The sequence below is a fragment of the Orycteropus afer genome, unplaced genomic scaffold (genome assembly GCF_000298275.1).
Source record: "Orycteropus afer afer isolate SDZICR_OR568_19922 unplaced genomic scaffold, OryAfe1.0 scaffold00104, whole genome shotgun sequence".
Classification (NCBI taxonomy): Eukaryota; Metazoa; Chordata; class Mammalia; order Tubulidentata; family Orycteropodidae; genus Orycteropus; species Orycteropus afer.
Genome location: NW_006921691.1, coordinates 9,384,457 through 9,396,056, shown reverse-complemented (window position 1 = coordinate 9,396,056; position 11,600 = coordinate 9,384,457). Strand labels below are relative to the sequence as shown.

At 39.9% G+C, this 11,600-nt stretch overlaps 1 protein-coding gene across 1 annotated transcript in view; it reads right to left on the bottom strand.

Annotated features, from left to right (window-relative positions):
- Positions 1-11,600, bottom strand: part of SV2C (synaptic vesicle glycoprotein 2C) — a 280,125-nt gene that overhangs the window by 20,245 nt on the left and 248,280 nt on the right. The window contains exons 8-11 of the mRNA XM_007943358.2: positions 8,061-8,225; positions 6,280-6,413; positions 3,830-4,033; positions 3,187-3,346 (exon numbers count right to left, since the gene is read on the bottom strand). Of these exons, the coding sequence (XP_007941549.1) occupies positions 3,187-3,346; positions 3,830-4,033; positions 6,280-6,413; positions 8,061-8,225 (663 nt within the window). The remainder of the gene's footprint in view (positions 1-3,186; positions 3,347-3,829; positions 4,034-6,279; positions 6,414-8,060; positions 8,226-11,600) is intronic.

Sequence of the window (11,600 nt, the reverse complement as noted above, 5' to 3'; positions counted from 1 at the left end):
CCATCCCTCCATGCACTCCTGCCCCCTGAACTGTCTCCCTGTGCATAAGCAGCCCTTCTTTCTCCCATGATTGATCTCTCCAAGGAGTGTATCTACCTCAGGTAAATGTTCAACTCAAATGCCTATCTTTTGTTTGGCTGGAAGCCACAGGTGTGGGTTCAATTCCAGATCTGAATGGCAGCTAGAGGCCGTAGTCTCAGGGGTTCCACCAGGTTCTATCAGAACAGCAAAACTGGTCCCCCCTCCCCCCTTTTTTTTCCCAAATGATTTTGAGTTTTGTTCCACATTGTCCTCCCTCTCTATCCAGGATCTCCTACATAGATCCCCCTCTGAGTGGTTGACAGTGGTAGCTGGGCACCATCTAGTCCTTCTGGTCTCATGGTCATATAGGCTGCAGATCACATGGTGTGCCAGTCACTAGGACTAACTGTTTCCATAAGTCTTTGGTTTTCTTCATTCTTCTTTGCTCTGGAAGAGGAGAGACCCATCGTTGCATCTAGCTGGCTGCTTGTAAGCTTATATGATCCCAGTCACTACTTGAAGACACTACTTTTTAAGCTTAGGTTTAGAATCAGAGTTCCTATTTTGATCATTAAGGACAGATCATGAAGGAGCCTGGTGGTGCAGTGGTTAAAGGGCTCTGCTGGAAACCAAAATGTTGGTGGTTCAAACTCACCAGCCGTTCTGTGTGAGGAAGATGTAGCAGTCTGCTTCCATAAAGATTTATAGTATTGGAAATCTTATAGGGTCACTGTGAGTTGGAATTGACTTGACAGGAATGGGTAAGAACAGATTACTAGTCTAAAAACTAGGCAGGAGGATGGCAGTGCTAAAATTCTATGATGAAAATTGGGGTTTTAACCAGAATTCTTGCTGTGTTCTACCCAACCTTCCCTTCCTCTCACCTTCTGTTGGTCTCAGTGTTGGATTATCCCATAAGTAAGGTAAGCACAGGCTTACTTTTGCTTACTAACTAATCTGCAGTGAACAATTCACATTTTTCACTACACCAAAGATCCTGCTTCTAGGTATGACTGGCATCTGCTGCTCTCCGAAACTCACAGCACCTTCCTACAGGACCAAAGCCTCTTTTCAAATTTATAGTCCCTGACAGGGATGGAGTACCCAGTAAGCAAGGTAAGCGTGGGCTTACTTGTGCTTAGTTACTAATCTGTAGTGAACAGTTGCACATGTTTTTTACCACATCTGTTTTCACCCTTTCCAACAATAACTTTCCAACAATAAAAACAGCAGGCCTATGTTGTTCATAGCAGGGATCCACCCAATTCATAAGTTTAGTTTGTTTGTTTTCAAAGCCAGGCATTTGCTTTTGGAGAATATTCATCCTTCTATCCTATGGCAAAGGAATAAGCAGTTGATTCATCTAAAAAATAGCATCAAAGTTTTACAGTGAAAAACAAAAAGGAGTCTATGACATAGTCTTGCTTTAACACAGAGAGATTTATGTTAAATGTATAGTTTAATCTACATGCTTGCAGAATGAGAAGTTAATGAAAGAAAGCTCAATGAAAGCTGCAAAGAGTTTTATTCTTGCTTTTGTTAACATCCTCATTCCAAGACTCATAATATCTACCTGAGGACCTTGCCCTCCAATATAGAGAATTAATAAATATATTTGTTGAATGAATACATGAAAAAGAGGTCACAAAAACATTATACAGTTCCTTTCAGAGACTAACTATTTTAATAGGAGGCTAACTGATGGTTGGGATGAGAATATTTGATAAACAGATGTTAAGGGTTGTTGAGTTCAAGATGTTGTGCAGGGAGGAGTACCTCTACAGAGAGTAATGAGATGCTCTTTAATGAGATGTACCTGAACAAGAATTGTAAGCTAGAGTTTGGACATATTGGAAACATACCCTATTGGTGCCAATAAACAAAAAGAATGAGCCCAGAGAAGGGAGCCATGACGGAAAAGTTGCAAACTGATATCCCAAATGTCTCAGCATAATCCTAGGAAAAACCTCCTCCTCTTTTTGTATGCAACTAATCAAAGTCCAGAAAATACTGACTCCATACTGAAACACAGAAGGTTTCCATGGAGACAAAGCATAAGAGTCATACATGAAATAGAAGACAAAGGCCATTTGTCTTAGTTCATGTCAAACACCAGGACAGGGTTTTCATTTTTTTAACTTAATTATTCAGCAGCTGAGTTCTACCCAGGAGCTCTGGTGGTGTAGTGGTTAAAGCATTGTACTGCTAACCCAAAGACTGACAGATTGGCAGTTCAATCCCACCAGCCCAGCCACTCCATGGGAGAAAGATGAGACAATATGCTTCCATAAAGGTTTATAGCCTTGGAAACCCAATGAGGAAGTTCTACTCTGTCCTATAGGGTTGCTACAAGTTGGAATAACTCAATGGCAGTTGGCTGTGGTGGTAGTGAAGCTCTACCCCAAATCCGTACCTTCTAGCCCTTTCTCTGGTATGAAGCACAAAATTTCCAAGTCTCTGTTTTGGGATCAAATGAGTAATTTTCCTCTAATACCAATGGTTTTTAGATAACTGGAAATATTACTTTCCTCCAACAGACTAGGAAGGTCAAGAGATATGTTCTAGAGGCAATGCAGAGCTCATGGAGACACCTGAAAACTTAAGGTAACAACTCTCTCAAGACTGATTTCAAACCAAACCAAACTCACTGCTGTCGAGTCAGATCCAACTCATAGCAACCCCTTCTTGGGTTTCCGAGGCAGTATCACTATGGAAGTAGATTGCCCAACCTTCCTTTTGAGGAGGGGCTGGTGGGTCTGAGCTGCCAGCCTTCTGGTTAGCAGTCAAATGCCTTAGACACTATGCCACCAAAAGTGGGCCAATGTTGGCTATTAAATCCTAATCCTCGTGCTTCATTACAGCTTCCTCCCTGTTAGCCACCAAACTACATCATGTACATAATTCAACTTCTTCACTGGTTTCACTGTCCTATTAATTCCTGGTACCAACTACATTCCTCTACATTCTCTTTCTTTCTTTTTTAAAAAAGATATTAGTGGATATATTCCTCTGTATCTTCTTTATTTCTTTTAAAAATAGGTATTAGCGGACCCAAAATTTTATAAGCCACTTCATCTTGGGGAAGTGATAGTTTGATTTAACTTCTACAAATTTTCAGTGATTCTGTGGGGCTCAGATGCTTCCTGGATGCCCATTTCAACATACCTCCGGTCTGTGGGGTACAGTTCCACCGTGACCACATCAAGAGAGTTCCAGGCCGAGATGGTCAATCCATTATATAGACACAACATGCCTATCATCATGGACTCACTGGTGCCGAACCAAAGGAAGAAACAGCTGATCCCCGAAAGCACCATAGAGCCACCTGTCAACGAAGCAGATAATATGCTGGCATGTGTCCCGTCATTATAATAGAGTGAGAGTTCTTGGTTCTTTCAGATCTCTAAGCAAAATTGAATTCTGAGGCTAAGCCACTTTGAAGGGGAGCTGCAGGCTCATAAAACACGGGCATAGGTGCATTCACCTGTATGAAAGGCTCACATCTCTAACTGCCTTCTGAACACAGCCAAGTATGAAATGCAATCATCAATTATTCAGCTGTTTAAGTGGAAAAATATATGTTAGTCACACATAATTAGTTTTTCAGTGTGTTAATTCATTGAAGCAGCTCAAATGTAATTAGACATAATTTTCACTAAAATTTAGTTCTAATGAAAGGTCTTAAGGGATTTCTCCTCATCCTTTTGAGATGCAAATTCTCAAGGTGGGAAGCAGGGATTGGTGGGAACTTGGTTCTCTCTGGATTGCAGGAGCAGCTCTTTTATTTTACCTAAAAGCAAGCACATACCTAGCATCGTTAAACGCCCAATCCTGTCCATTAGGAGAGCAGACACGATATTCCCTGGCAACACTGCCAGCGTTCCCAGGAAGTTGACAAAATAAATCCAGTAGGCACTATAGTCATCATCAAAGGTGATCTGGCACCCCGTCTTGTTGTGGTAAAACGAACAGTTTTGAAGTTCACTGTTAATGAATTTATATGACTCAAAATCTATGGAAACAAAGACAATTATCAAACTCTTAACAGGTGTGCACCCATGTATACAAGCCTGTTGAGAATTCAGAAAATAATTATGGTACTATAAACTCCTTGAGGGCTCAGGGCCTGGGTTGGTTTGACTTTTTGTGTCTTCTCCTGGTCAAAGCACAAGGTCAAGTAGGACCTCACACTTACAAAGCAGCTGAAGGAAGGAATGAATAGCTTTGTTGAATAAAGAAATAAACTACATTTGAAAGTCCAGTTATCTTTTGATTTCCTGTGGTTGGTCATTGCTAATTTTATTACTTGCTTACTCTTTTACAATGTTATTTTGTTCTAATTATCATATAAGCTCTGGTGGTGTAGTGCATAAGGCATTTGACTGATAACCAGAAGGCTGGTGGTTCCAACCCACCAGCCCACTTCTCGGTAGGAAGACTAGGCAATCTACTTCTTTAGAAATACCGCTTCAGAAACCCAAAGAGGGGTCAGTATGAGTTGGCACCGATTTGATGGCAGTCACTTTGGTTTGGTTTTTGGTTTATCATTATAGTACTAATAGCTTCCATACGACAATTATAAAAACAATTTGTTTTAAAATGTGCAGTGAATTAGTCTTATTGCCATTTTATGGGACTCTGAGGTACAGAAAAGGAATGTGACTTTCTTTGGGTCTTTGAAGCTGAAGCTTATAATTTAAGGGCTATGTGGATGAATCCACTGAAGAACAAGAACCTCATTTTAAGACCACTGGCATACACTGCTGATTTTATCACGAACAAGGATTTATCCACCAAGGGGCTGCAGATGGTAGTGGTTCTAGCAGAACTTTGAAAATCAATCAAAACTGTTATCTCATCTTTTTTGCTGATAAATTCTGCCCCAAAGCAGGTCTTCTGTATTTGAGTAGGTTAGACAGCACTGTTTCAAAACCAAACCAAACCAAATAAAAACACCCAAACCCAATGTCATTTGGAGATGGGCAGAGCTGGTCCTCTCTGAGCATCATGAAGGCAGGGCTGACAACAGGGTAGGTGTTGATACTCCTGCCAGTGTTGGGCTGTTATTCTGGACTCATATTCTTGGACAGACATACTAATGTGTGGGGATAGGTAAAGCATGGGCTTTGACATCAGATACACCTGATTCAAATGCCAGTTCTGTTACCAATTCTATGACTGTGACCAAATAACTCAATTCTATAAGTCCCAGCTATTGTGAAAACTCAATGTGCTCATGCAAGTCTAATGACCTAGAGTAGGAACTGGCATACAGTAGATGCTTAATCTATGTTTCCCCTTCTTTTCTTCCCTAGGGAGTTTTCTAGACTCCGTTAAATAGACTGGCTAAAAAATTGTATCTGATTGAGGATAACCATGTTTTGTCCATTTCTGTGGACTACAGAGTCCAGGTGTCCCCACTTAGGCAAATACAGATAGTCTTGACTTATAATGTGTTTGACTTGTGACAAATTGCACTTTTGTTTTTTTTTGGGGGGGGTACATCTTATCAGTAGTAACAAGTAATACATATAATGTTGCAGCACATAATTTTCTGATGTCATCATATCTGTAAGGTTTTATGTAACATTTCCAACTCCCACAGACAAGATCAATTTATAAAGATAAATCCACTGCCATTGAGTTGATGATGTCTCATAGTGACCCTTTAGAAAAGAGTAGAACTGCCCCATAGGTTTGCCAAGGTTGTAATTCTTTATGGAAGCCAACTGCCTCATCTTTCTCCCCTAGACTGGCTGGTGGGTTCAAATTACCAAACTTTTCGTTAACAGTCAAATGCTTTAACCACTGCACTACCAGAGTTCCTTCACTGGTAATAAAAAGCAACAACAATGAACATGAAAAAAAAAAAAAAAAGTATTCAACCTATGTTAGAACTGTCTTGAAATGGAATTGTCAGAACAGAACCCCATCATAAGTCTAGGACTACCCGTACCAGATTTTGGAAACAGGATTATCAAAATAAATACAGGTTAATTCTTTGCTCTAAAGAATATTCATCAAAGGGTATTTTTTTCAACTTCAAACATTGGCAAGTCCCACTTGCATTAAATCTGAGAAACCATACAAGTTTAACTTTGAGCCAATCTGATTTAGGGAACCTGTTCATCGGCCCTTTAATCTCCATTTCCCACAAAAGTCTCTGCCCAAACCCTCACATAGGTACCATGTTTCTGCCATGAGCTGGGACCTTTGGAAGAGGCCCTGGGTGGAAAGAGAGCTGAAGAGCATACTTACCTGTGTTGTCAAAAACAGTATAAATAAATGTACAGTTCTTGAAGTAGGTGTTGAGTGAAGTCACATCCTCAAAGGTACAGCCCTTAAAAATGGAATCTTTGAAAGTTACGGATTTGAACTTGACCCCCAGGAATCTGACAAATACCAAAAAAAGAAAAATCATATCAATGATTTACGTCCATCAAGGTACAAAGTTAAGTCAAAGAGGTAAGAGATGCAATGTCCCACTAGCGAGTCCCTTAATTATAAGAGCACAGGTTTCTTCATTTTCTAGGGTCTTTGCTTTCTCCCTTTACTTCATGCAACTGGTCCTTTGACTGTCTCATTGCTCAACAACATCATTTTCCATCAGAAGAAGAGATGAAACTCATGATAATGCCATTTAGGTTTTGCAATTTTGGTCAAAGGCTTTGTGGGGTATGTGATTGCAAGTAGAGAATTTGGTGATTACTTGTGGCTATTAATTCTTTATTTTTCAATATTATTCTCTTGTTCCTTCACATATATCTATAACTGAAAATTCTCTACTTGCAGTTAATGGCCCTGACTTGAATGTCATTTCTATGAAAATGAAATTATTATTATTTTAAATTTTTATTGTAATTTGAGTGAGTTTACAGAGCAAATTCACTTTCCATACAGCAGTTCACATACACTGTCTCATGACATTGACTGCAATTTCCCACAATGCAACAGCTCTCTTTCCACTTCCTCTCCCTGTGTCCTTCCCTCCCAGGCACTCCTGCCCCCCGAGCTGTCTCCCTGTGCATACACAGACCTTCTATTTCTCATGATTGATCTCTCCAAGGAGTGTATCTAGCTAATGAAATGTTCAGCCTGTCTTTTGTTTGGTTGGAAGCCACAGGAGTGGGTACCATTCCAGACCTGAAGGGCAGCTAGGGGCCACAGTCTCAGGGGTTTCACCAGGCTCTATCAGACCAGCAAACCTGGTCCCTTTTTTTTTTTTTTTCTGATTTTGAGTTTTGTTCCACATTGTTCTCCCACTCTATCCAGGATCTCCTACATAGATTTCCCCAAAATTAAATAATTTTTAATGGAGTCCCTAGGTGGTGCAAATAGTTAATGCATTCAGCTGCTAACCAAAAAGTTAGAGGTTTCAGTCTACCTCAAAAGAAAATGCCTGACAACCTACTTCTGAAAAATCTTTTATTGAGAACCCTATGCAGCACAACTCTACTATGACACACTTGGGGTCACCATGAGTTAGAGTCTACTGGACGGCAACTAGTACTGGTATAAAATCCAATAAACTCACTGCCGTCTAATTGCTTCCAACTCACAGCGACCCTCTAGGATGGAGTAGAACTGTCCCATAGGGTTTCCAAGGCCTCATCTTTCTCCCACAGAGCAGCTGGTAGGATCGAACCTTGACCTTTGGTTGGCAGCCACATGCTTTAACCGCTGTACCACCAGGGCTCTTGGTACGGGCATAGACCATTTTATTTCCTCATCTTCTTTATTCTTCTTTACTGTATTTTTTGTTTCTCTCCAGGTTTTCTCTAAAAGTTCTTTTCATACAGATCAACTCCTTTACTTAACAATATGAAGAAGTTCAGCTTCAGAAGTAATTTTAAGTGAAGCAACTAAAATACCTGTATCTTTTCTTTGAAGTCCCTTTGGCAGTATTCAAATTCAGCCTGAAAATGACTAAATGTACAAACTAAAAAATCTTCACATTTCAGTTCAGTGAAGGCTAGTGAGAAATAACACTACATTTTTGTGAATAGGAAGCAAATTAAGTTATTTCAAAGTTTCTAGACCTGCCATTGTCGTATTCCACACCGGTGTGAATCTGATTTTCCATTGTAAAGTTAATACTGAAATTCGCATATTTCTCTCTCTCCACTCTTCTAACTTGTGATGCATATTCATCCGACTGCAGATGTTTAATTACATCAGGGAACCAAACAGATAATCCATAGTACCTGCAAAGTACAAAGCAATGTGAGTTTGTAATGTGAACACATCCCCAACATTTTCAGAGAGGTAGCTATCCCCAGAGAAGCATCTCCATTTATGACTGGCTACCTACACTATGAGTCATCACACAGTAACCTGCCCCTGCCCTAGTACACATACAGACACACACGCACACCATTAAGTCTGCAAACATCAAGCCAGAGACAGAGCCTGGGAGCCTAGCTGGGAACTTCAGGTATGAACTTTCTGAACCCTTCCTTGGAGAATAGATCTGCAGAAACAACCTGGTCCTATATTCACACATGGAATCCTGGCCCTGGTGCCTTTCTCGTCATCTCACGCTACACTAAAAACTCATTTCTTTGTTTGGTGGTACAAACTCATGGGATCCAAGAACTCTAAGGATAATTAAAGAATTACTTTTTTGCACTAATGAAGAAAGTTTCTTGGTCCCTACACTTCTGTGATATTGCTAGCCTGTAAAGCTTGTTTTCTAAAATAGTTCAGGGCTATGGACAGGGACATTCAAGTTATTATCTGGAAATACAGATTATTACCACTTTCTGCCCATTTGACCTCCAACTTGTTATTCTCATAGGTAACAGCTGAATCATAGTGTTGCCTTGCCCAGAATGGTAGCCACTAACCACATGTGGCTATTGAACAGCTGAACTGTGGCTAGTCTAAATTGAGATATGGTGTAGGTGTAAAATATGCATAGGATTTTGTAGACAATATAAAAAAAGAAGGTAAAACATCTCATTAATAATTTTTATACTGAGCATATGTTGAATGATAGTATTTTGGACATATTGGGTTAAAATATATTCTTAAATTTAATTTCACTTGTATTTCTTTTACATTTTTAGTGTGGCTGTCAGAAAAGTTATAATTATGCTTGGGGCTCCTATTATATTTCTATTGGACAGTGCTGTGCTGCTATAGAGCTGTTGTTGTTTGGTACTATTGAGTGGTTCCCACTCATAACAACCCTGCGTACAACAGAACAAACACTGCCTAGTCCTGCACCATCCTCACAATCGTTGCTATGTTTGATCCCATTGTTGCAGTCACTGAGCCAATCCATCTTGTTGAGGGTCTTCCTTTTTGCTGATCCTCTACTTTACTGAGAATAATTTCATTCTTCAGGGACTGGTCCCTCCTGATAACATGCCCAAAGTACTGGAGATGAAGTCTTGCCATCCTCGCTTCTAAGGAGCATTCTGACTGTATTTTTTCTAAGACAGATTTGTTCATTCTGGCAGTCCATGATATATTCAAAATTCTTCATCCACACCATAACTCAAAGACATCAGTTATTCTTTATCTTCCTTAGTCATTGTCCAGCTTTCACATGCAAATGAGGTGCTTGAAAATACTATGGCTTGGGTCAGGCCAACCTTAGCCCTCAGAGTGACATCTTTGCTTTTTAACACATTCAAGAGGTCTTTCTGCAGATTTGCCCAATGCAATGTTATTTGATTTCTTGACTACTGCTTTTATGGGTGTTAATGCTGGATCCAAGTAAAATGAAATCCTTGACAACTTTGATCTTTTCTCCGTTTATCATGATATTTTTACTGGTACAGTTGTGAGGATTTTTTTTGTTAATACTAAAAGTTGTAGTCTTTGATGTTCATCAGTAAGTGCTTCAAGTCTCCTTCACTTTCAGCAAGCAAAGTTGTGTCATCTGCATATCACAGGTTGTTAATGAGTCTTCCTCCAATCCTGATGCACCATTGTTCTTCATATAGTCCAGCTTCTCAGGTAATTTGCTCAGCAACAGATTGAATAAATAGGGTGAAAGGGTATAACCCTGATGCACACCTCTCCTGATTTTAAACCATGCACTACCCCTTCTTCTGTACAAACAACTGCCTCTTGATCTATGTATAGGTTCCTAATGAGCACAATTAAGTGTTCTGGAATTTTCATTCTTCACAATGTTATCCATAATTTGTTATGATCCACACAGTTGAATGCCTTTACATAGTCAATAAAACACAAGTAAATATCTTTCTGGTATTCTTTACTTTCAGCCAAGATCCATCTGACATCAGCAAGGATATCCCTCCTTCCATGTCTTTTCCTGAATGTGTCTTGAATTACTGTCGTACTGCTGTAACAGTTTTTCAATTATCTTCAGCTTAATTTTACTTACATGTGATATTGTTCAATAATTTTCAGTCTGTTGGATCACATGTCTTTGGAATAGGCAGGTATATGGACCTCTTTTGGTTGAATGGCCAGGTAGTTGTCTTCCAAATTTCTTGGCAAATGACTGAGTGCTTCCAGTGTTGCATCCATTCATTGAAACATCTCAGCAGATATTCCATCAACTTCTGGAGGCTTGTTTTTCACCATTGCCTTCATTGCAGCTTAGACTTCTTTCAAAACCATTGGTCTTGATCATATGCTACCTCCTGAAATGGTTGAGTATTGAACAATTCTTTTTGGTACAGTGACTCTGTGTATTCCTTTCATCTTCTTTTCATGCTTCCTGTATCATTCAATATTTTGCCCATGTTGTTAGGTGCCATCAAGTCGATTTTGACTCATAGTGACCCCATGTACAACAGACCGAAACACTGCCTGGTCCTCTGTCATCCTCACAATCATTGTTATATTTGAGCCCATCATTGCAGCCACTTTGTCAACCATCTTGTTGAAGGTCTTCCCCATTTTGCTGACCCTCTACTTTATTGCGCATGATATCTTTCTCCAGAGATATCTTTTTCCCTCTTGATAACATGACCAATGTTGAAGTGGCAGAGTCCGGCCATTCTTGCTTCTAAGGAGCATTCAGCTTTACTTCTTCCAAGACAGATTTGTTCATTCTTCTAGCAGTCCATGATATATTCAATATTCTTCACCAACACCATAATTCAAATGCATCAATTCTTCTGTGGTCTTCCTTATTTATTGGGCAGCTTTCACATGCATATGAGGCTACTTTTTGAAAAGACAATGGTTTGGGTCAGGCGTACCTTAGTCTTCAAAATCACTTCTTTGCTCTTCAACACTTTAAAGAAATCTTTTGCAACAGATTTGGCCAATACAATATGTCGTTTGATTTCTTAATTGCTGCTTCCATGAGTGTTGATTATAGATGTAAGTAAATGAAAACCTTGACAACTTCATGTTGTTGTTGTTGTTAAGTGCCGTCGAGTCCTTTCCGACTCATAGCGATCCCATGCACAGCAGAACGAAACACTGCCAGATCCCGCGCCAGCCCCACAATCCCTGCTATACTTGAGCCCATCATTGCAGCCACCGTATCAATTCATCTCGTTGAAGGCCTCCCCCTCTTTTGTCGACCCTCCACCCTACCAAGCATGACATCCTTCTCCAGGGAATGGTCCCTTCTTACAACATGACCA